At 45.0% G+C, this 25,430-nt stretch overlaps 1 protein-coding gene across 5 annotated transcripts in view; it reads left to right on the forward strand.

The window, feature by feature from the left end:
* MAP7D3 (MAP7 domain containing 3) overlaps positions 1 to 20,213 on the forward strand; it is a 55,000-nt gene extending 34,787 nt beyond the window's left edge. The window contains exons 6-21 of one of the 5 annotated variants that reach the window (XM_077774078.1): positions 92 to 206; positions 739 to 843; positions 3,789 to 3,878; positions 5,631 to 5,756; positions 7,387 to 8,003; positions 8,112 to 8,231; positions 8,807 to 8,934; positions 9,208 to 9,413; positions 10,835 to 10,964; positions 12,707 to 12,842; positions 14,263 to 14,367; positions 15,388 to 15,441; positions 16,646 to 16,748; positions 17,797 to 17,995; positions 18,895 to 18,940; positions 19,979 to 20,213. In XM_077774078.1, coding sequence (XP_077630204.1) covers positions 92 to 206; positions 739 to 843; positions 3,789 to 3,878; positions 5,631 to 5,756; positions 7,387 to 8,003; positions 8,112 to 8,231; positions 8,807 to 8,934; positions 9,208 to 9,413; positions 10,835 to 10,964; positions 12,707 to 12,842; positions 14,263 to 14,367; positions 15,388 to 15,441; positions 16,646 to 16,748; positions 17,797 to 17,995; positions 18,895 to 18,940; positions 19,979 to 20,128 — 2,430 coding nt within the window. In that variant the 3' untranslated portion in view covers positions 20,129 to 20,213. Of the gene's footprint in view, positions 1 to 91; positions 207 to 738; positions 844 to 3,788; positions 3,879 to 5,630; positions 5,757 to 7,386; positions 8,232 to 8,806; positions 8,935 to 9,207; positions 9,414 to 10,834; positions 10,965 to 12,706; positions 12,843 to 14,262; positions 14,368 to 15,387; positions 15,442 to 16,645; positions 16,749 to 17,796; positions 17,996 to 18,894; positions 18,941 to 19,978 lie in introns of all 5 variants that reach the window. The other 4 variants (XM_077774050.1, XM_077774059.1, XM_077774068.1 and 1 more) reach the window with 4 other exon arrangements.
* Positions 20,214 to 25,430: the final 5,217 nt, after the last annotated feature.

The raw sequence follows: 25,430 nt of genomic DNA on the forward strand, positions 1-25,430 counted from the left end.
TCAAACTGATTTCTCTGAAAGCTTTGCTTGATACAAAAATTTGGTGATGGGATGGTTTTATAATACGTAAAACTCTGTTGGTGTTTAATAGGAGAGATTCAAAGCTGTTGTCTACCGTACACTGGAACGGAGCAACCGTGTTGATCATCGTCAAAAAAGATGGTCATGGGAAGGCTCTACAGCCGTGAACCCTGAGACTAAAAATGGTAATTAATACAACTGTTAAACTTGAAGTTCATTCAGGTTCATGTTTGGATATTGGCTATTGCTACAAGGTTGCTTTACAACAAGGTTTTGAACTTTGTATCTTAAATGAAAATACTGCCCTGTACTCTTTGGTGTGCACAATAATCTTATATTTAAATTTGTGTCATATAAGATTGCAAAAGAAATTTCATTATCATTTTACCCCTTATATCCTAAATCTTACCATTTAAATTTGTAATCTGTAAAAATGATTAATAATAAAGCTTTATACAACTTTATCCAATGCATATTTTAAAAATACGTTGTCTGCACCATTTGCTATTGAGGGAACTGTAAATTTTCCTATAAATGGGCATAATGTTACAGTTTTATAAAACTTAAATTTCTATCATTTATTAGGAAAGACCATGAGCTTGTGCACCTAATTAATGCACATTTATACTCCATGAAATCCATTGGGAACCCACTTTTTTTTTAGCTAATGAAGCTTCCTTTAAATATGAGTACAGTAAATATTATCTCTTTTCTCAGCTAATAAACGTTCTGTATCTTCTGAAAAACTCGAACAAGAGATTTCCGGTTTACATAAACAAATGCCTGTGTCATCAGCAGGTCTTCAGAATTCTGTTGCTAAAAGTAAGTAGTTATTTCATGTACTCCACTGAACTTTAAACCAATGAAATAAATTCATCATGTGTTTTTTTTACAGTACCACTGATCTTTTAGGCTGTAGAACATTTAGGTATATTTCAGAAGAGCACCACTTTGTTTTACAGTAGATAGCAATGGTCATTACTGTTTTGGATTTCATCAGTATTAATCCTTATTTCATGATTTGCCTGTGAATCATCAGATGCCTTTGTTGGGCTCAGGTAGCCCAAACTAAAACATATTTTGACCAAAAGACATTGCCGATAAGTTGTCATAATAATTTGTTGTGAAATAATTCATATTCTACCAAACAAGTAAATGAAACTAGTCATTCAGTTCCCATTAAGTTTCATGAGTATCACCTTATTTAAGGAAAATGTTAGCATATATAGTCCTGTCTAGGTTGATCTGCTTCCCTTATTTCATATTTGGTAATGCATGACAACCTTGTAAACTTGACAGGCAAGTATAATTACCTTCCTTCCTGGTTTTATAGTTAAGACCCCAGGAAATTCAGTGCTTTTCACTCTATCATGCTTGTTTGTGGTTTATATTTTGGCCATTTGGTAGATGGATCATGATGTTGAAATTGTACATTTCAATAAGAAGCTTGTGTTTTCCTCCAAAGCAAATACAGTGATACCCGTGTTTAATGAGAGAAGCATTTCTGAGCTCCATTTAAAAATTCTTCGCAGTGCTAAGGTGGTGGTCTTTAAAAGAAAACAAAGTTATCTACTATGACTCCTTCAAATACCTTTTGTTTCTGGTGTTTGCCCTTTCAATTAGTGTTCCTTTTAAAAAAAAACCTTTATCTGAGTGTGTCAATNGCCAGTGACAGAAACAGAAGTGACTTTGGCAGGAAAAAGACATGGCAATCATATTCCATATTGTTCCCACTTTTGTGCCTTATGAATTTAAAAAAGGCATAATTATGGTTTGAATTTAAAATCTTTGCTTTATTAGATACCTTGACCTATTTTTGAGCAATGCTATAAAATTCCAGTGCAGCAAAAAGATTCTGGATCTCATTAAAGTATAATTAATTGTAGCAGTAGTTAACCTAGTGGGAAAAACTTCCATTTTTATCCAAATATTACAATTTTAAAATGTTGAAAAGGATTTTTGTTTTGTTCATACTTACATTATGTTATTTGTGCTTTCAGGACTCATAATATCCAACCCCGAGCTTGAGAGATCTTTTGTTTGTCAGTCTGTGGTTATCATATTTTCTCTCATAATGGTCTAACAAAAGTTAATGCACTCAACACCCTAACCCTCGATAGGTTTTCCAAGAGCACTTATGTGTAGCTTGGGTTCATCTGTAGATTAATGTGGGAAGGTTTTCTTTAGTACCTTCCTTGTCATATAATAAAATTAATTTATTACTCCCCAGTTCAGTCCTTTAGAAAAATTAGATAACGTTCATTGCAGTGCCATATACTTTCATTTTGATATATCTTAATTGTTTCACAAGCATTGACTCTGTTTTACTATCTAATTGCTTTGAGGAGTTAGCAAATATTTCTTCCACAGACACATGACATTTTTAATATGATGCGCAAACACTAGTATGCTTTCAATAATAGGTCTACTTGCTGTAACAGTGAGACTTGTAAGGAAGAACAGGTGATGACTTTCAAGATAATTAGTTAAATCGCACTGAAGGAACAATTCCAAGTAACTTTTTAAATGATTTCTTTGCTAGTTTTTAATACAAGAAGGTGTGTGTGGAAGATACTTTTGTGAAATTACTTACTTAAAGGTACAGTATATTGCACACTCTGACATGATGAATAATACTGTGATTAATAATGCCAGGGAAAATAAAATCCATATTGGTGGTGGCTTACCTTTGTAAAATCTCTTCACATTGACCTGTTTGATCCAGAGAGGTGAACATTTCAAACTTAAATTAAGTTCATAATCTAATAACCTGTAATGTTTTAAATAGCCCTGTTTTAAAGCTTGGCTGACTCAAATTATCTCTTTTTCTTCTGCTACTTGCTGACTCATAATAACTGTTCACACTATCTTGTCATTTCTTACCATATGATAATAAAGGATATGTGATTTAATCACATGATTGAATCAATTACACTGGTTCATGCTGTTCAGTTACATTATCAGATGAAGAATTGTCAAATGATGCTACGTTGTCAATATGTACAGGTCCCCAATTTAGTTTACAGGTTCCCAAAAGAGAGGTTATTCTTAAATTTTTTTTTAATGTTTATTTTTGAAGAGAGAGAGACAGAGCACAAGCAGGGGAGGGGCAGAGAGAGAGGGAGACACAGAATATGAAGCCGGCTCTAGGCTCTGAGCGATGCAGGGCCCAAATCCACGAGCTGTGAGATGATGACCTGAGCCAAAACCAGGAGTCGGATGGTTAATTGACTGAGCCACCCAGGCGACCCAAGCAGTTATTCTTTAAACAGACACTTCTCAGTATTCTGAGCCAGAACATTTCAAGTGAAATGGAAAAGTGTCTACACAAAGCACATTTTTCATTAGGTTGCTAAAATTGCGACATCTATGCCAAATGTTAACGATCATTTTTAAAAAGTTTAAAGCCATGTTCGTTCTAACTAAAGTATACATTACCTTAGTAACAGATGTCATGGGCTGTGCCTACAATTTAAAATGTTGTATGTTTCTAATTTGGGAATGTTGATCTTGTCAGGTAGTATTAGACATTTTCCTCTTAATTTTTACTGTTTTTTTTTCCTAAATACTTTTATTTCAGATAACTTAGAGTAAATTAGTTTTAAGTTTGGGGATATAGAATCTCTACATAAGATTTAAAATTTAAATAAATTCTTATAGGCAAGAGTAGAGAAGATAAAAAATGTTTGAAAAGAGGAATTGACTCCTGAAATAATACAGTTAAATAATGTGTAAAAAAATAATTGTCCTTTGCCTTTGATCTCCAGAAAAACCAGAAAAGAGAAGTTCATCTTTGAATAGAAGATGTAGCAAACTGCAGTCACCTATGGAAACAGAAAAAGTTGGAGAGAAACCAGGTGGTTAGCTATTTTGTTTTTAATTTTTTTAAATATTTATTTCTGAGAATGAGAAACAGAGCATGAGCAGGGGGAAGGGCAGAGAGAGGAAGACACGAAATCTGAAGCAGGCTCCAGGATCTGAGCTGTTGGCACAGAGCCCCAACGCGAGGCTTGAACTCACCAACCATGAGATCATGACCTGAGCCGGAGTCGGACGCTTAACCAGCTGAGTCACCCAGGTGCCCCTAAGTACCAGTCTTAAATAGTGGCTTAAAAGAGATCTATCTATGTCAACATTTGGTTCCTTGAGAAGTTGTTCTTAAAATTGGAAGCCGAAATATCCCTTCTTTAACATTTGGCTGAAGCTAAGATTCTGTCTTTAAACGAAATATGTAATTCTGCCATCAATTGAGCAGGACGTCTATAATGAAGCCGAGGGACTAGATCATAGAGTGTTGGTTTAAATTTTTCTTAACGTTTATTCATTTTTGAGAGCAGAGAGAACAGAACATGATGAATAGGTTACGGGCAGAGAGAGAGGGAGACAGAATCCGAAGCAGGCTTCAGTCTCTGAGCTGTCAGCACAGAGCCCAATGCTGGGCTTGAACTCACTGACTGTGAGATCATGACCTGAGCCAAAGTCGTATGCTCAACCAACTGAGTCACCCAGGTGCCCCATAGAATGTTGGCTTAGATAGAGATTTGTGTTGGAGGACTTGATTCTCTTCAAATATTTCAGGAGTTTGTGTTTAGAAGTTCTAAGTATTGACCATAATTTGAACTGGAAAGCTTTGCTTTGGTGCTTCATAGCATTACTCACATCCAACCTATGTGCATGTTTTCACTGCTGATTATGGTACAAAAATTTCATACTTCTTACTGAAGTACCTCTTTATTTAAAGTAGTTGCTTTATAATACCTTTCTACCCCTTTTTTTCTGTCAAACACGATTGTTGATTTTTGTTTCTACCAAACCATTCACTTATAGAATACTCTCCAGTTTGTTGATCAGGGTCAAATCCTGTGATAACAAATGCCATTGTCACAGGGATATTTATGAGCATAAAAATTCATTGGAGCAAGAAATTTAGAAGATGCATTTTTTTGTTGTTTTTTACTTTTTTAAATGTTTTATTTATTCCTGAGAGAGAGAGAGACATAGCGTGAGCAGGGGAGGGTCAGAGAGAGAGGGAGATACAGAATCCGAATTAGGCTCCAGGCTCTGAGCTAGCCGTCAGCACAGAGCCTGACACGGGGCTCAAACCCACAAACCGTGTGATCATGACCTGAGCCGAAGTTGGACGCTTAACTGACTGAGCCACCCAGGCGCCCCAGAAGATGCATTTTTTAACAAAAGAATTCTGTCACTCCCTTGGAGCTTTTGGCAATGAATCTGACCAGAGTAGGACTGTCAGTGGCAGATACCGGTAGGGATCCATGTCAAAGTTATTTTGTCATGTACAGGTTTTTCTTCCATATGCAAGTTCCTCTGTAGAGACTCTGAATATTGGCTAGGATGCTATTAAGTATGCTATGTAAATGTCTTCAGTGGGGTTATTATGTGTGCTGGGGCCTTTGCTCCTGTATTCAGGTGCTCTCTTTCCCAGCAAGGCAGTCTCATCTGGTAGCAGTGTTCAGTCCCGTTCTGTATGTGTTGCTCTCGTTGTCTCTACTTTCAGGCTGGGCCAGTTCTCATTTGCAGCAGTTCACATTGCTCTTTGTTGCTTTGCATTTATTTGTGAGACCCTGACTATGTCTGTTCTCATTCAGTTCGTCACCAGTATACCAGTGTTCGAGAGAATAACTTAATCAGTCGCCTGCTCATCCCAACGAAAGCATCAATGGCCAGGAGCAAAAGTGCTGTTTCCTTGTCGGTCCCTGGAAAAGAAACCCCAGGTAACAGGCATAGGGCAGAAAGTATCAGTATTTGTACTTAAAAAGCAGGTTGTATCATTTAATTTGTTGCAGTAAGGCATAAAAATAAATTGAATCAGTAGTTTCCACATGACTGATTTTACCCAACATTAGTTAGTTTTGATTTGAGTTTCCAAATGTTGATTTTACTCAACATTAGTTATCTGGGTAACAGGTAATTTATAGGATGAGATAGGTAATTGTAGTGGTGGTTGTTAAACTTTTAAATGATTTTTTTTAAAGATTTAAAGAAAAATTTTTTTATTGTTTATTGTTGAGAGAGAGAGAGACAGAGTGTGAGCAGGGTAGGGGCAATGAAGGAGGGAGACACAGAATGTGAAGCAGGCTCCCGGCTCTGAGCTATCAGCACAGAGCCCGATGCGGAGCTTGAACTCACAAGCTCTGAGATCGTAACATGAGCCGAAGTCAGACGCTTAACTGGCTGAGCCACCCAGGTGCCCCATAAAGATTTTTTTTTTATTTTTTTAAAATGTTTTTATTCATTTCTGAGAGAGAAAGAGACAGCGTGAGCAGGGGAGGGTCAGAGAGAGAGGGAGGTACAGAATCTGAAACAGGCTCCAGGCTCTGNCTAAGTTTTTAAAAGCTCTGTGGGTTTCTTGACTTGTGCTTAAATGTGTCACAGGCCCTGTAAAAAGTACTGGATGTTAAAAGTATCTGGAAATTTATAATATCAAGGGAGAAAGTTTCCTACTTCACCCAACTTTTTTTAAAAGTAAGACCAATCTTTAGGCTTATGGATTTTCTCACTTGCAGNTTCGGAGCCTGTTTTGCTTTCTGTGTTTCCCTCTCTCTCTCTCTCTCTGCCCCTCCCCCACTCACGCTCTGTCTCAAAGGTGAATAAACATGAAAAAGCCAAAAAAAAGTAAAAATCTAGTTATTACGTTTAATGTATTATCTAGAACTGTCAGTGTTAAATAACGTGACTATTGAGGTATATACAGATCTGCAAATAAAATACTTTTTCCACCAAAACAAGGGACTAAAAGCATTTAATTTAGTCACATTTCTTTGTTCATGAGTAGTCAGTCTTTGGTAATTTGTTCTATTTTGATTATTTGATGAGATCATTAAAGTTTACCAACTAAATTTAAAGAGGAAGTGACAGATTTACCAAGTCTTAAGAAAGCTACCACCAAATACTTTTTAAAAAATATTTTCTTTTCGGGGCACCTGGGTGGCCCTGGTTAAAGCATCTGACTCTTGATTTCAGTTCAGCTCAGGTCTTGATCTCACAGTTCGTAAGTTGGAGCCACGCTTGGGGTTCTCTTCTCGTTNGACTTAAAAAGTTTTTAAACGATATTTACTTTATTATATAAGGAATAAATATTTAGTGTAGAGATCTGTAGTAGACAGTTGCTTTCACAATGCCTCTTTATGGTGGCACTTCTGAAGTACCAGCTTTGTCGTGCTTCTGTCCTGTGTCTGTGATCCACTTCACTAAATGCTTCTATGTTGGGCGTAATCCCTGCAGTTTCCTAATAAACACGGTCTCTTTTCTCTCTTCCTGTTCTCATACTGCTAACATGGCATGTTTCTGTCTTGTCAGGTTGCTAAGTGTATGGAGTCTCATTTTGTCCTCATTCACCTACAGGCAGTCGTTATCCTGTACTACAGTATGTGAACATGCCCTTGCGTAGCCATAGCAGTGATGAATTGAAGAATACCATAGTGCTTCGCAAGTCAGCAATGGCTGTGCCTCCCCAGGAGAATGTGGGGGCACTCCCCAAGGCAGAGGGTGAAGCTGTCCCCAAGGAGAGAATGGAGGGGCCCCCCAAGGCGAAGGTGGAAGCACCCCCCAAGGTGAAGGTGGAAGCGTCCCCCAAGGCAGAGGTGGAAGCGCCCCGCAAGGCAGAGGTGGAAGCGCCCCCCAAGGCAGAGGTGGAAGCGCCCCCCAAGGCAGAGGTGGAAGCGCCCCGCAAGGCAGAGGTGGAAGCGCCCTGTAAGACAGAGGTGGAAGTGCCCCCCAAGGCAGATGTAGAAGCACCCCCTAAGGTAAAGGTGGAAGCGCCCCCCAAGGTGAGTGCAGGCGTGGAAGTGGCCTCCAACGTGAATGTGGAAGTGGTCCCTGAGGCGAACGTGGAGGTGGCCCCCGAGGTGAATGAAGCAACCCCCCAGGCAAGCATGGAAGGATCACCTGAAGAGAGCGTGGACGCATCACTTCAAGCAGGTGTGGAAGCATTTCCGGAGAGTGTGGAAACGTCACCAGAAGTGAGTGTGGACATGTCCCTCGAGGGGAGCGTGGACCCATCCCCCGAGGTGAGCATGGACTCATCTCTCGAGATGAGCACGGATGCCTCCCCCGATGTGAGCATACAGGTGTCATCCGAAGCCAGCGGGGAGGCCTCTCCCAAGGCCAGTGCTGTGTCATCCCCCGAGGCTAGTGTGGAAGCCCTACCCAAAGAGAGCACGGGAGCGCCCCCTGAAGCGTCCCTGGAGGTGAGCGTGCAGACATCGTCCAGGGTGAAAGTGAGACCCTTCACAGGTTTATTACGTGCCTTTTATTGACACATTTTCTGTTAAAGTCTTTATATTTAGTTGTGTAGGTCATGATAGGCTGAGTTTCACAACATAAGTTCTTAGATAGTATTCTGCAATAAAATTAGATAGGATAGGTCACTTTAATGATTTAAAATTCTGATAGTCATTGTACCAGTTTCCCCTCAAAGCTGGAATATTGCAGAAAGGAGTATGTATAACTGTTATAGGAACTGTTTCTAAACTGAAGAAAAGTTCAAGAAGAAATATTACAAACCTTTAATTAGGATTTAGAGATAGAATCAGGTTTTGAAGGGAAAGATTTTTTTAAAATTATTTCTGTGAACTTCTTGAAATTTGTAATCTGAATTGTTAGTCCAGAAGAACATAATCTGTGTCTAATTCTCATGCTTGAAAAAAATGAGTTTAAGGAGCTAAAATTGTATTATATTTAGGGTATGTTAATCTTAAAAAGGAAAGCCCGCTGCAGAAAGGTAAATGCTAATTTCTTAATCTGATTGTATTGCTCCGTTCAGAAACCAGAAATGGACAAACAGGCCTCCAACCCTAGTACCAAGAAGCGCCCATCGTCACACATACCATGTTATAAATGGCCATCTTCTCCTGCAAGTGGGTGGCGCCCGCCCTCTCCCATCAGTGTTAAGTAAGTAGCTTAATTACAGCTGTTCCTGATAGGTATTTTACCAGGATGCATGCCACATCAGTGTTTCATAAAGGAAATAATGGTAGTATGCATCGTAATGTAAATAGAAAAAAATCTTCAAAAATGGACTTAACCTCTGTTAGAAAGTATCTCCTAGTATCAAGACATTATATTTTATGAAATGGCACATTGGAAACTAATGCATTTAGTTTGTGCACATATCTACTACAAAACTGTATCCGACTTCCCCCATTAATGGTTACTTTTTCCCAGCAGGCAAATGCAGAAGAATCGCCCCCCATCACCTTCACCTGTCATGTCGAAACAATCACAGCCTTCTCTCTGTCATAAAGGAATTCCTGTTCCGCGTAACTTACTTGCACAAAAGGTATTAGGTACTCTTGGAAAGAAAAGAGAAGCCGTTTCTAAAACCACTAGTAGCTCCGAAGCTGTGAGCCAAAAACAGATAATCTGTGAAGGTAAGTTTCTTCACTGAGAAGTTTATTTTGGCAACACGGAAAAACCTTAAGGTAGTTCAGGAACAGTCACCTTTGTTTTATTCTCCAATTCTGAGAACTTTAGGGAGTAAGCTTTCTTTCTATGAAGAGAATTTAACCAGTCATTGGCACACTGCTCACTTTCCTTGCCAGAGCTTCTTACCCCCACCACCTTGTTGTTACGGAAAGTCCATTTTTGGAACCAGTGTTAAAAGTACCGATTGGATGAGTGCGTTGCTCTAGGTGATTTCTAGGGGTCCCTTCCAGCTCTGATAGTGAATCGTTCTGTGAATGGCCCAAAGGTATTGTCCATCTTTGGAGAGAGCACATTTGGCCATTTGTGGCTAAGTGGATTTCCGTTGGGAGCTGAAGGTCCATTTCCATACATAGACCATGACATGTCTGAGCAGTATGTGGGTTCCTAAAAGTCCCATATTGGCATTTTGTCTGTGACATGTCTGTAGACGTTACTTTATTTGATTCTATTTTTTTTTGACATTACTTCATTTTAAGTACACTAGTCAATTTTGCTTTTTGAAGGAATTCCACAGTGATTTCTTTATGACAGGAATAATAATTTTATTGCAAATTATTCATTCCTGATGTCTTAATATCCTCATGTTCATGTCATTTATTTATTGAAATTTTTTCAATGTTTTATTTATTTTTGAGAGAGAGAGAGAGAGAGAGAGACAGCATGAGCAGGGGAGGGGCAGAGAGAGGGAGACACAGAATCTGAAGCAGGCTCCAGGCTCTGAGCTGTCAGCACAGAGCCCAATGCGGGGCTTGAACCCATGAACCGTGAGATCTTGACCTGAGCTGAAATCAAGAGTCAGATGCTTCACTGACTGAGCCATCCAGGCAATATGTGATTAATTTAAAATAGTTATCACGTGGACTGAAACTTTCAACATGTAATGGCCCCGTGTGGGCACCTTATTTTACTGATAGTCTTGGTTTCTTTGGTTATGTAGTTAGCCACTTTGTGACCAGTCAAATAGTATACTATTCCCAACGTTCATTTAAGCAGTAATTATTTAGTAAAAATTGAGCATAAATTTCAAAACGTATGCTGGGTATGTTCTTGTTTAGTCAAGTATTTGTATGCCTCATAGAGACCGAGCCTAAGTTTGTCGTCCTCTGTGTTCAATGTGTCTTAATCCTTTTTCCTATAAGTAGATGTTAAAAAGAAACAGATTGCTACTTCTGTTTTTGGGAATGGGATTGGGGTTTTGAATGAAATCTGTTCTGTAATCACTCATAGATTGCTTGTTATTGATAAAGTTTGGACCATGCATGTATTGTTTGGGTTTTTAATGTTGTTGCTTGTCTTGCACCTCTTTATTGGGCCTAGAGGTGTGAAGTTCCCTAAGCTAACTGTTTCACATGTTGATTTCAATTAGATGCTGGTAGTAAGAGCACACCAGGGTCACTAAATGCTGAGGAGGCTACAAAAATTTTGGCAGAGAAACGGCGCCTTGCTCGTGAACAAAAAGAAAAAGAAGAAAGACTACAAAAGGAAACAGAGGAAAGGTCGGCACACACCTGCTTTTTCTTTTTTTTTTTAATATTTTTTATTTATTTCTAGGAGAGAAAGAGAGAGACAGCGTGAGCAGGGGAGGGTCAGAGAGAGAGGGAGTCACAGACTGAAACAGTCTCCAGGCTCTGAGCCGGCAGTCAGCACAGAGCCCGACGCGGGGCCCGAACCCACGAACCGTGAGATCATGACCTAAGCGAAAGTCGGACGCTTAACCGACTAAGCCACCCAGGCGCCCCACACACCCGCTTTTTCTATATGATCCTTTATGGCTGGGGCCCAGATTTTGAGAGACAGAATGTACTGTCGGGTTAGATGGATTATAAATGATCAACGAGTAACTGACTTTTTCTTTACCATGAATCAGAAGTGATTCCTTGCCTTCGGAACAAATGTGGGAAGCTCTCCAGCAGGGAGGCCACTGGTGTGTAGACAGAGAGAATAGTTGTCCTTAGTATCCGTGTGTCATGTGTCATTAAGTTGCTCGGTAAAGATGCCTAAGGAGACCAGAACTTGTGTCAGGGTCCTGTATCTCAGCAGGAACACCTGGGTGATCACACCAGACAGTTCCTGTTGTCATTCACTGGTGCCCGCCCCTTTGTTTCAGAAGTCTTTTGTAACTTTGGAATGTGTAAACCTGGAAAGTGTACTTCTGCATGTTTTGCTAGGGGTGCTTTCCAGTGACCTTTGTGACAACCCGAATCTCCTCTCTCATTGCTGGCAGGCTTTCCTGTGGGCAGCAAGCCTCATGTACAATTGTGTTCATTTTGACTCCATCTCAAGGTTTCTTTGCCCTCAGTCTTAGAGCGCAAGAGGGGAGAAGGGCAGAGGGAGGGAGGAAGGAAGAGAGAGAATCCTTGCTGAATCCATGCTGAGCCTAATGTGGGGCTCGATCCCATGACCTGGGATCATGACCTGAGCCAAAAGAAAGAGTCAGATGGTCAACTGACTGAGCCACCCAAGTGCCCCAGCCCTCACTCTTGAAGCTCACTTGATCTAGGGCCCTGGAATAGAAACCTCTGTCTACTGCCTGCAAAGAATAACTACAGTCCTGAGTTGTTTTTAAGTATATTTGAAATGCAGTCACATGCTTTCAATGTACTTTAAATGAGTTTGGAAGAAAGGAGAAGGAGATGTTGTGAATAGCAAAAACTGTTAACTGGAAGAACATCAATCATTGCTTCATGTAAACAAAGCTAGTTTAACATTTTAAATGTTAAATACATACATTTAATTTTAAATGTTAAATTCATGCCTGTCACCGCGGATGGGGCTTTCCCCTGGGTACCTCCAGACCCTCCTTTAAATTACACGTGTGTAAATAAGGCCTTTTGGAGGGTCCCATGTGTCTAAAATAGTTAAGTGTCATTCTTTCTCTCGGTTTAAAATGCAGAGTAGGCCATTAATTGATAGAAATCTTTCTACTCCCAAGAGCTAGTTCCCCACACTTAAAAAGGGTGAAATTGTGCAAATTTTGTGCAGTAACAACAGAAAATGTAGCGAATCTAGTGTAAAAATGTAAGTTGTGTTCCTATACACAACTAGTTTCACTGTCAAAATGCAGGTACAGGGTCACCTGGCTGGCTCAGTCGGTGGAGCATGTGACTCTTAATTTCAGGGTCAGGAGTTCAAGCCCCATGTTGGGCACAGAGGTGACTGAAAAACATGTGCTACTGCGACCTCTCTATGGCAGAGACCGAGACAAATACTAAGAGTTGTTTAAATATTGTGTCATCAGGAAAGTGACGGAAATGACAGAGAAAGAAGTGGAAACCCAAGGAGAAGAGTTCTTAAAACTTGAAGATGGAGAGAGAGAGAATGAAATCAAAAAGAAAGAATGTCCAGATCCAGAAGACAAGACAGGGCTGCTACAGGTTTGCTGTGTCCCCACTTTATCAGGGGTTGACAGATTCTAAACTTCAGTTGAAACCCAAGGCATATTCTCCAAGAAAGGAGAGGAACACATGCAGGCCTGGCCGGCTGCAGTTTTCCCTTGTAGTCGAGCTGTTACCCAGGGCTGCTGCGGCTCATTCTTGGCCACCCTTGGCAAAATCCTAGAATAGTTTCTAAGTGAAACAGAAGCCAAAAGCAGCGAATTATAGATTAGTAGTTTTTTATTTTGTCTATGTAAACAACATTGCAGCTTGGTTTCAGGAAATCAAATTGCTCACAGATTCAGTGTCTTATGTGAGTTTTTCTAACCGTGCATTCTGTGGCTACACTCCCTGCTGCACGCCACATGCACTTCCAATAGAGACGATAAACTTTACACATACCTCTAGAAGTTTAAAGTCCTCCGTGGGGCGCCTAGGTGGCTCAGTCAGTTGTATCCGACTCTTTTTTTAAATTCTTTTTAATGTTTTATTTATTTCTGAGAGAGAGAGACAGCGTGAGCAGGGGAGGGTCAGAGACAGAGGGAGACACAATGCGAAACAGGCTCCAGGCTCTGAGCTAGGTGTTAGCACAGAGCCCGACGGGGGTCTCGAATCCACAAACCGCGAGATCACGACCTGAGCCCAAGTTGGACGCTCAACTGACTGAGCCAGCCAGTTGCCCCAAAGTGTCTGACTCTGGATTTCAGCTCAGGTCCTGATCTCACAGTTCATGAGATCGAGTCTTCTGTCCGGCTGTATGCTGACAGCGTGGAGCCTGCTTGGTATTCTCTCTCTCCCTGTCTCTCTGCCCCTCCCCCACTCAAGTGCATGCCCTCTCTCAAAATAAAACTTTAACAAAAAATCAGAAAAGAATAAAGTCCTCCAATTCTCCAGTGAGAATGTTTCGGCCTTGCAAATTCAAATCACCAGGTAAATAAATCCACAACTGAGCTCAGACTGTACTCAATTTGAATTATTCACATAGCCTACTTTATATTCCATTTTTAGTGTATCCCTTAGTAAAATCAGGTATATGTTACATAAGTAATTGTGTGCATTTGAATTCCTCCAGAAGCTACCTTTAAGGACCCTCTCAGTGCTTTTGGAAGGTATAAGACTTCCAACTCCTGTTGCTCTGTTGGTGGAGCTATAGTGGCCTGGCAACCACTGTAATGCTAACCCCGAGGCCCTGGAGGGCACTGACTTGGCTTTTAAGTTCTCAAAATAATAGCCTCGTTTTGTGCATTTTAGCTAATGCTTTGAAAACTGACAATTCATGAAGGTTGTGTGTGTAGGCACTATCAGTCAAAAGGTTACATTCTTTTCTGCCAGGTAACAGTTTACTGTTTAACTTTTTCAACTGATGTTCTCGGTTATCACTCATTGAGATCAAAATGGTATTTTTATACAAATTTTCTAGAAGGGGGACGCCAAAATAAAAGCCCAGGAGGAGGCCGATGAACGGAAGAAGGAGCACGAGAGAATTATGTTACAGAATTTGCAGGAGAGATTAGAAAGAAAAAAGGTACTGTTTCTGTTTTGGGGGTTTGGTTGTTTTTGAAAAAATGTTGGGGACATAATATCAAAACGTGTTGTTCAAAATCACAAATGAGTGGTACGATAGCCTCTGGTGGTTTTCCCACTAGAACTCTCTTATCCAAGGATCTCGCCCTTCCTGCATACAAGGGTCTCCTCTTACCATACCTCTCCATCATGGACCACTGGTGACCAGTAGTACAGTGACACCTCTATAGTCACCGACCTCTTTTGGAAACAAAGCTCATTTGAACAGAATCACTCCAATCACTGGGAGGGGTTGATGGAAGTTAGTTTCTTCTAAACTGGGCTGGAAATTAAGACAGCTCCAGCAAGGGAAGCAGAAGGGTGCAGCCTTCTCTGGAGGGCCAACGCAACACGCAGGCTGTTCGTAAGGTAGGGCCTCCCTTTGTGCAACTCAGTTGGCTCATCTGGGAGCAGAGAAGGCCCCTGCCCAGGCTGCAAGGCGTCTCTGTTGGGAGATGGAGGTTGCCCTGAGGAGGCCAGAGAGCTACAGCTCTCCTCACCTTCAGGGAAGGAAGTGTGCATCAGGGGGAAATTTCCCTCCTGTCTGTGTGCTCTTTCCAGCAAGAAACTTTGGGTAGTGTCACATCAGTGGGGTGCAGTCTTTTCGTTAATACCTGCTTCAGTCGTGGTCTCTTCAGACTAAAGTGCATTAAAAAATCCTCACTGGTTTGCAGTAATACATGCGTAGTTTAAGTAATGGATGTCTGAGTCTACAAATTTTGGAGTGAGAAGCCATTGGATCTGTGTGTTAGGATAGCTAGTGCAGCTACTACCACTCACAACGTTTTCTGGGCTGACTGAAACCAGGATTGGAAGAAGGGTTCTGGCTGCCGCCGTAGGGTCTCCCGTCTGCTGAGTCTGTGGCTTGGGAACAGCCATCGATACCATCCACTTGTGGGAAACAAAGCAGGCAACTTCCTTAGGACCACTGTTTTGTTTTTAATCTGTTTTCGTGTTTGAATTTTTATTTTCCTTTAAATAGAGAATTGAGGAAATTATGAAGCGGACGAGAAAGACATATTCAAATACCTCACAGGTAGTCTATGCATTCCTGCCAGCGATGCCTAAGAATTCCTGTTGCTTCACCTTCTTGCCGACTTTCTCGTTCTTGCCAGTCTGGTGGTAATTAAAGCATCACACTCGCATGTCTCTGATTAAATATTAAAGAGGTTGAGCATGTTCTCCTGTCTTTAGTTAGCCTCCTGTCTTTAGTTAGCTGTCATGTTTTTTCTTGTGTGAGATGCTTATTCAGGTCTTTGCCCAAAACTTTTGGGTCGATTTGTCTTTTTCTCACCTGCTTGTAGTTCTTAAAATGTTGTGGATGCCACTACTTTCTTGCTTCTGTGGACTGCATATATCTTCCTTCTCCTGGTTTATTTATTTATGGCTTGTCTTAATGCTCTCTTCTCCTGGATAGAAGTTCTTAATTTGCACACTGTCGAATCTATTAATATTTTTTGATGATTAATGGAGTCCAGTGACTTTTCATCTGCTTTTTGGCCATTTGAAGATCTGCTTTGGTGAAGTGCCTTATCAAGTCCCTCGCCCATGTTTCTGTTTGGCGGCTGGCCTCTTTCTTGCTGATGTGTGGGAGTTTTTACCTGCTCTGGTTATGAGCCCTGTCATGTGTAGGCATTGCTGTAGTTGGCCTCATACTCTCAGAATGCCTTTTGGTGAACAGAAGTTCATTTTACCTCAGATTCAGCATTTTTTTCCCATTTATGGGAAGTGCTTTTTGGGGTCTGTCTCCGTACCCCAGCGTCCTGTCTTGTGAGGCATCCCGTGGCTGGGTACAGTCCCCCAGCGTGGTCACTCATATCCTGAACTTTCAGAATAGAAATGTCATTTCTGGAAAGTACGGGGAGTCACCAGCTGAAAGGTCATTTAGCCCACTGGCTCTGGCAGCAGCCAAGAACTTTTTAAAGCCACTAATCAGGCGTCTCTCCCTTGGCTTCGTTAGGACTTTGAGCCCACAGAGGCCACGTGCCAGCCCGAAGTGTCGTTCCTCGGCTCCCACTCCGGGGACGCTTTCATTCTGGAGTGTCTTTCCCTAACTGAAAGACACAGCTGGGGCCACCTGTTCTGCCTCCTGTAGTCTTTGGAGCCAAAGAGTTTAGATTTTTTATCTTTTAATTGAAATTCAGCAGCAGTCAGTCCAGCATGAAACCTGTTTTCTTTGAAATAACCAAGTCAGGATAAGAGAGGAGTAGATGTGGCTGTGACGTCTTCCCTCCCTGCAGGCTGCAGAAGCGCTCAGCGACCGCACGTACGACGAGGACGAGGCAGACGACGAAGACGAGTCTGAAAGCGAGAGCGATGCCTTCGACGACCTGCAGCCATCAGGTTTGCTGGCCGCTTTTGCGTTCTAGTCATCAGCACTTAGGAGTCAAACTGCCTGGGTTCAGCCCAGGGGCTTCTCTGCTGCTGAGCTGTGTGGCTTCGGGCAACGTACTGAACCTCTCTGTACTCAGTTTTCCTACCTGAAAAAGGGGAAGCTACTGTTGTCCTGGTGTCGCCCGAGACCGCAGTGGAGTAAGGCGCGCGGTGCCTCGGACACACAGGGAACTCTCACTGAAGGCCATGCCCGCAGCGACCGTGCTCCTTTTGCTGGCTGTGCCGTTACACCGTAGGTGGGAGCTCTTAACTGAACGTGAGGACTGTGAGCGTTTCACAGCTCAGGGCCTTGCGCGGCATCCATGCCCGATGGCAGGTGGAATGTCACTTTCCACCTCCCTGAGAGAAATATGATTCCTGTCCCGATCTGAGTGTTCCCCGAAATGGACGGCCGATTCCCTTCTGAGTAGGAACCACGTTATGGCAGCAGTGCTAGGAACTTGAGAAAACACTGTCGTCCACGTTTTACCTCACAAGTGGCTGTGAGCATGCAGGTGTTCTGGGTACCAGGGATACAGACAGGAGGAGACATGGCCCCCAGGAGAGCCTTTGGGGAGACAGACCTAGGAGCGGACGGTGACCCTGCCGCAAGCTGGCCGGCCTGAATACGGTGAGAAGAACGAGCAGGGCCACGTGTAGGGTCCACCTAGGGCGCCGAGAAAAGCTGAAGGTAGAGGTAGCGCCAGAATCGAGACTAAAAAGGCGGGATTGGCTAGGTCGGCAGTCAGGAGGAGGGGTAAGAAGCCAGCTGCCCGCTGGCCGGTCTCACCCAGCAGAGGAAAGAGACAAGGTCCTGAGAGGTGGCCCCCTTGTTCTTTGAGGCCAGAGCAGGTGCAGGCCCCAGGTACAGCTTACACCCCAGACAAGTGCTGTGTAGCTCCTCCTCCGGCCTCCACACAGCCAGCCACACTCTGGCCCAGCAGGATCACAGCCTTTGCCTCTTGTTGTCTGTGTTGTTGCACCTCCAGTTTTAATCTTCTTCCTTTCTTTTTCCAAGCCTTTATAAATGGCATGGATTCATCCACAATATTCAAAACACATTTTAAAAACACGAAGAAGAACACTCCCAAGCTGGTGTTTTTAGACGCCACTTCTGGCCAAGTCCATAGAGAGACAAAAACATTTTTTAATGGCGACATGAAAACCTTCAGACAAAAAAGTGCAAAAGACCCTTTGACTCAGGCGAAGGGTACCAGGTGAGTCACTCAGTGAGCCTATCAGAATAAACTTGGTGGGCGTCCTACACGAGATTAGTGCCTGAGCTCTTAGTTTGCACCGAGCACTGTGTCAGGGACTTCCAGAAACAAAGTAATCCCCACAGCAACCTTGCTAGGTAAGGGTTATCATCTTCACTTTTACAGATGAGGAAACTGAGGCACGGAGAGATTTACAGGTCTTATTTGCCCAACATCCCACCTTTTAAGGGCAGAGCCCACATTCAAACCAGATATATCTGGCTCTAAGCTGTGCTTCTGTGCACACTGGTTAGCATTTTCTCATAAAATCAGGGAAGGGCGGGCACTGAGTGACTGCTGCGTACCAGGCGTCTTATGTTGCCTATTTCTCATTGCAACTCTGAGTTCAGTATTGATGTCATTTTACATATGGGGAAACTGAGGGTCAGAAGTTTGGTTGGAAGAGTGGGAATCGATTCTTGGAAGGGAAGGCTCTGTGGGGAATTGCCTGAAGAGACACGAACCTCCAGGGCCCGTGGGAACACGACAGGCTGAGAGGCGCGGTCATGGGCCGGCACAAGCCCTGGAGCTGGGAAAGCCACGTCTGTCCTTGCTCCGCCACCTTGGTTGTGTCCCAGGCTACGGTGAAGTGGGGACAGGGGCTGCTGGATCCCCGCGGGCTCATCTGCTCTTAGCCCTGCATAGTGTTCGTTGAGCCCTAGGACTTTGTGGGGCACAGTTTGGAAACCATCGTGTCTCCTTGATCTCCAGGGCACCGTCCAGCCTTCCCGCTCCCGGGTTCTGAAGGTTATGTTACTTCCAAGGCATTTCTTAGAAGTTAATTAAAGGATAAAGCTTCTTTCAGGACAAAGCCTTGGTTCTGGGACAGTCCGGATTCTAACCCAAACGTCTCTTTCCAGATCGTCCAGCAAAAGAATAAGCAGCCGAGCAGCAAAAACCAGAAAGGCAAGTGAAACCAGCAACACGGCGGGACCTAACAAGAGTTCATAGCCAGGGGCACAGGAGTGGGTCTGTGACAAGTTTGTTGACATTAGAAATGAGGCAGAGTCACTCATGTTCAGTATCCCTCCTGATAGCTGAAAATACCACCCAAAAGGTTCCATCACATTCCATCAAAGTCCCCAGATGCCTTTAGATGACAATGAAAACAAATGTGCACCTCCTCTATTGGGTAAGGCCTCATCCTGTCTTCACATGGTTTGAAAGGCAGTTGGCCATGAATCCTCCTGCTTCTGGCTTTTCCAGGGCCTTCTTGGCACCCTGTAACTTCGGAGGTGAGAGGGGAGACCGTGGTGGATCCAAACACCAGGTTGACCTCAAAGAGTCTTCCATTAAGCTGGGGCGCCTGGGTGGCTTAGTTGGTTAAGCGTCGGACTTTGATTCAGGTCATGATCTCCCGATTTGTGGGTTCAAGCCCCGTGTCCAGTTCTGCACTGATAGTGTAGAGCCTGCTTGGGATCCTCTTTCCCTCTGCTTCTCTTTCTCTCTGCCCCTCCCCCACTTGTACTTTTTCTCTCTCAAAATAAATAAATACACTTAAAAAAAACTTTAAAAGTTGGCTTTGAGAGGGGTAAATAACTTGATTTTAGTTTTTATGCCCTGAATTTCCTATCAGATGTATCAAATAGGTTCTTTTCAGCCCCCAAGCCATGAGCTGCTTTACAGCATCCAGGTATAATCATTTAGGGCAGAGGGTTAGTGAGGCCTTTGGAATTAGTCTCTCTCTCACCTTGAATTTCCAAAACCAAAAGACCTTTGCTTTTCTTAAGAAGCTGTCTCTGAAACCAAGAGGCAGGTTGGGCCTATTTGTGGGTTGGGGTCATGGGGAACATTTATTATAAGGGCACCAGTGTGTCAGCAGCTTGGGTTGGAGAGCCAGTTGGCAAGGGTCCCGGCGCCCACCCTGAAGGGAGGCTGAGGCTCAGTGGCTGCGAGGGCAGCGTCCTCTCTACTCATTTTTCTTTTCTTTTTCCCTCTGGTCAGATACGTAAACCTCGTGCAGCCCAGAGGAAGAGTCATCCCCCACTCTGGATTTCAATCACTAGCCCCATTTCCCCAAATTTTTCTGCCTCTGACTTGAACCTGGCCAAGAAAATGACCATCAAAGAAAGAGAGAAATGTCAGTCACCTTAACACACGTCTCAGAAGATGCACATACCATCTTGGTTCTTGCCCACACCAAAGGTTCTGAGTAAAGGTTTGTTTTTGTCTCTAGAAACCTCCACTGTCTTGTTCTTGTTTTCCAGCCGGTGTGTGTGTGTGAGTGCATACCCCAGGCACCTTTATGAGATGGTAACTCTTGAGTTTCTAAACCAAGGAGTAATTTTCTCTCTCAAAATATTTTGTTTATTCTGTTTAACAGTTCCATTACTTTAACAATTCAAAGCTGACATTCAGTCTCATAGAGGACTTAATGGGGGGTGCGAGGACCTCAGGATTGCTCACGAGAGCTTTGCTTAGATGGTTTCTAATAAATGGGAGGTTGCAGAATGTAGTGATAAGTCCCATGTTACTGCTACATATGCCTTGAACTCACTGTCACCTGAATACAGAGGCCCCAGTGTCCCCAGATGCCAGGGGTCCTAGCAAGTGTCACCTGGGGACAGTTTAGCACTTTTCGTGCTCATCAGTGTTACCTCTTGACATGCACGGTGGGATGTATTTCCAAAAACTGTTTGGATCGTGCCTGCAGCACCGTGTGGCTGGTGTGCAGTGGGACACGTGTCCTCCCCCCAGTTGACCGTGGCGCCCCGTCGTCGTCTCCTCATGCCCTCCCGCCCTGCCTCCGGGCTGCACTCAGCCCTGGCACGTGGAGCCGGACTTGCTTGTCCTTTCCAAGCTTCTGGCCACAAGTGAGTACAAGAGCAGTGCCGTTCTTTGGTCGCCCTGATAGATAAGCACATGCGTACACATGCTCACACACGTTTGCATGTACGTGCACACACGCACACAGAGGGATGGATGCCTTCCTGTGTGCTTAAACCATCAGCTAAAACTTGAATGCATAGTAGTTGTCCTACTGCTGATGAGTTTTGTGGTGAATCACAAAGTTTCAAGCAGGCCCATGTTCCTTTGTAGCCACTAGTCTTGGATTAGTAAAAGGAAAGAATTACTCTTTCTGGTTCCTTAGTTCTTTGCCGTTCAGTGTACTGTACCAGTGTTCCAGATCGGAGCTCGGTGCCTTAGATTTGCAAACTGTACACTAGCTCTTTCATAAAGAATGCAGAGACGGTCATCCTAACAAATGGGTTTCCGGGGTTTTTCTGCACAAGTATCACGCGTGGGAACACTGTTACTCTCTCGTTCAGGTGTGTGCTCGGGGAAATAAACTTTGCGAATAAAGCAAGTTTTCTTTTCATTACAATAACAAAACACGTCCTGCTGCGTGGTGTAAAGGTGACCCCAAATGCCAACCTTGCTTTGAACACGGGCACACGGCTGCTCAATAAAAGGTAAGCAGGTCCTCTGATGCCCCCTTTCAGCCACCTGGTGACTTGGCAGAGCTCCACTCCTGGGACATTAGATGTGAATTTTCAAATTCTGCACCCTTTCTGGTGCTTGTTACTCTCGCTGAGGGTGGCTCAGACTTTGGCCTGAGCCTGGGGGTTATCGGCCACCTGTTTACTGTGGTGACACTCATGACACGTCCCAGTGAGGCGGCATTTAGTGCATTCATGGTGTGGTACAACCACCACCTGTACCTGGTTCTAGAATGTCCATCTAGCCCTCAAACCTGTGTCTTGAAGCACGTGCTGCCCCCAGCCTCAGCCCCTTCAGGGGCATCGCTTTGGTGCCTGCTGTGAGGAGCGCAGTTAGCACTTTTCAGCCTGCTGCGCGCTCGGGCGGTGACGGCCCTTGTGTGCACCTCCGCTCGGACCTCGCCATCCCCGTGCACGGCTCCAGCGGATGTTCTCATCGGCCTGGAAGTGTTTATGGTTTCCATCCAGTCTTGAACCTCGTGCTGTTCTGCTAGGTTGTGTTTCTGTGGGGCGAGGTGCTGGTGCTCCCGAGACCGGTGGCGGCCACCCCCACTCACCGTTCCCTGGTGGTGGACATCCACTGGGGCTGTTGACCGGGTGGTTAGGTGGTGTGCACACAACCCGAAACGCGGTCAAAGCTCCCTGGCTACAGCTCCAAGACGGGGGCCGCTAGCGTAGCCTCACCCTCTTGCCCTGGGCTGGTGCCCGAGCCTCTTATGGGACACGGTTGCCTCCAGTTTCCTTTCCTCTCTGGGTAATCACTTGGTGTCCCTGCCCCTGACGGATGGGTCCCCAGCTTCTGCCACTGGGTCCTGCGTATGAGCACGTCTCACACCCCTGTGTCTTCTTGCACAGGCGTGCAGCCTTGGAGCGGCCCTGGCCCCTGGCAGCCGCAGGGGTGCAGTGTGGGGTGCTGCGGAGGATGGCAGACGGGCTTGACGCCCTGAGTCTCAGGTGAGGTGGCCGTGAGCTTGCCATGTGACTTTGCGTGCATGTTCATGGGACTGCTGCCCTTTTGGTCCCGTGGGATCACTCCTTGGGGCAAGAGCCCGAGAATCAGGAGGCGAGGCGGAAGCAGCAGCAGGAGCCAGTGCCGGGAAGCAAAAGCTTGGAGGCAGGCTGGCCGCCACGGTCTGTCAGGGGTCCTCCCTGAGGCCACCTCGGCGCCCCCGGGCCCTGCGGGCTTGGCTCACTGAAGCAGGCCCTGGAGAGGCCACTGTTGGTCTCCCTCCCTGACCATCCTGTTCCAGGGTTCCTGGGTGGGTACATCCAGGGGTTCCCCAAGTCTGGTAATAACTGGTTATGTTCACACGTGCCCTATCGCCAGGTACTTTATCAGGCGTCTTTTAAAAACCCTGCAAAGGTGGGTATTCACTTTTCTCTAGGAGGACACAGATTTGCGGACATGGGTAGTCGTTTAACATCGTACAACTAGGAAGACGCAGGGCTGATGCTCAAATTCAAGGCTGATTGTAGAGCCAACACCCCAGCCTGCTCTGCGAGAGGGAGGGTCTTGTGGCTTGTATGGTAGGTCATCTGCTCTTTGGTGCTGGAGAGAAAAATAACTGCTAACAGTTACTGAGTGCTTTGACCAGGTGTCCGTCGCCCTATTAAACATATGTATTATTACCATGTAATGTGCATGTGATTCTGGGAGGTAGGACTATTGTGTCATTTTACAGGTGAGGAAACAAGCTCAGAGAGGTTAGGCAGCCTCGCCTGTGGGCTCAGTGGCACAGCAAATGGCAGAGCAGCTGGGATTTGAACCCAGGCAGTCTGTTCCAGAACCCACCCTGTTAACCACGAGCAGGTGCATTCTGCATATGCTGATCCCCCTGATTATGAGCAAGGAAAGTGTCCTTTGATTAAAAGTCACCAACTAGGCACCTCCCCTCCTTCCTCCTGAGGCTTCCTGCGTCACTCTTCAAATGAAATACTGAGCAGACACCTGATAGTCTCACTGTAACGCATCAGACCCTGCTCCTACCCTGGGGCCCTCATCATTTCTATGGCAATGTCTGGTCGTAAGTGACAGGCTGGCGGTTTGTCACTCATTAGCTGTGTGACCTTAGGTAGACCTCTTAACTTCTCTGAAAAGGTCTCATCTGGAAAATGGGGACGGTAGAGCCAGTGNCCAAAGGGTGACAGGAATGAGGGCAAGCATAGAATCGGGGGTGGCATGGGCAGAGGAGGGCCCGTCCAGAAGGAGCGTGTGGGGAAAGCAGCCACTGTGCCCAAAGGCCCACAGTGCACTGGCGTGGAGGGCACTGGAGGTGTGCTGTGGTCTCGCCCTGAAGAGGAGTCCTGAGTGAAGTCCCCCCTACATCCCAGGTTTGTCCCCTCCGGGCCCTGTCCCTCGCCACAATTTCAGTAACCTAGCCTGCTTCCCTTGGGAAGCAGAGGGGTGGCATGTCAATTCCCCACCAAGCCCTGCTCCCTTGGGACCCCATACCACCAGACCGACGCTTTTCGTGGCTTTAACTGCTGGTTTCTCTAGGGGAACAGACACAAGGGACTGTCACCTGTTCATAAAAACACCTGTGGTTTCTCGCTGATGGGTTTGGAATTCCTGCTAACCGGGTCCGAGTAGCTCCGAAGGGGGTCCCGCCCTTTGCTTTTATTCCTGTGGCTCTGACACTCATCAGACTGTCCCCTGCTCCTCGCTGGCTGGGCCATGGCCCCAAGGGGGAGCGGGTTTCTCCCGCCGGCCCAAGGGCACACGGAGAGGGCAGCCCACAAAATGGGGGCTGTGAACAGCCCAACACCCTTCAGCTGTCATTCTCTTCCCACCCCACCTGTCCCCGGCCCAAGAAAACCAGTGCCCTTTTTAAGGGATGTGACCATCTGGGAGATGCTTCTTTTGGGTCAGACTGCGGGGGGAGGGTGGCTGTTTTTAACTGGATGCAAGTGGTGCTACAGGCTTCAGCTTGCTTGTAATTCCTCTGTTCTGCGTGACTGCTCTGAACAGAGCATGTGCTTGAAGGAAAGCGGTCACTGGGGGTCTGGGAGCAAGGGTGTCCCCTCAGGGCAACTCCACCGGCAGAATCAAAAGACGAGACGAGTTATTTATATTGCTGCTTTATTTCTGTAAGGATACACTGGAACTTGAAGATAATAGCTAATGACAAAATGTAGAAATGAGGCGTCGGCTTGTCTAACCACTCCTACAAGAATGTTAATATGCACTGTCATTACGTGTTTACTTCTGATACTGTCTCATACTATGTAATATAACAATGTCGAGAAGACTGCAGTAAGTTAGGTGAGCCTGCGTCTCAGGTAAGCACTGCGTGCGTGGAGGTCCGGCTGTGTCTGTGAGGGTGGCAGCCACTCCCCCCGAGGTCCAGCTGAGCTCTCGAGGGACAGTCAAGAATCACGAGAGAAGGGACTTGGCGTGCCTCTTTGCCGCACAGACAAGGGGCAGACGACGGCTACGTTACAAGGGACCCCGCTCGGGTCGCTGCTGGGAAATGTCCTATCCATGCTGCAGACCGCCTGGCGCCTGCTCTAGAGTGTGATGGCTACCTCGGTGGGACGAGTTGCAAACCTGCAGGAACGTCTGAGGGGCTGAAATACCGACATGCACGTCTCCAAACCCATAAACTATGTTACTATCAATTAAAACAGAAGAGTATTAAAAAAGAAAAACAAAAAGGGACAGCTGGGTTAGTTTCGTTAAGCTTCCAGAAGTGTTCACCGTGACGATGTTCCTGTGAAACAGGCTCGTTTTCTCCGGTCTGCCTACACTTTCCCAAATCACCTGCACGGTCCACGCTCGAAAGCAGGAACGTTCAGAAAACACGCCACACGGGGAAACCGAAGGTTAGTACGGGGGGCGGTGGGGGAGAAAGGCCAGTTTAGAATTACAGCAAAGTTCAAATGTTAACTTTCTGGCAATTTCGTGTTAGTCGTTTGAGAGCACAAAAGAATGGGAGAAGAGCTCGAGGAGGAAGTTC

The sequence above is a fragment of the Crocuta crocuta genome, unplaced genomic scaffold (genome assembly GCF_008692635.1).
Source record: "Crocuta crocuta isolate KB4526 unplaced genomic scaffold, BGI_CrCroc_1.0 scaffold241, whole genome shotgun sequence".
Classification (NCBI taxonomy): Eukaryota; Metazoa; Chordata; class Mammalia; order Carnivora; family Hyaenidae; genus Crocuta; species Crocuta crocuta.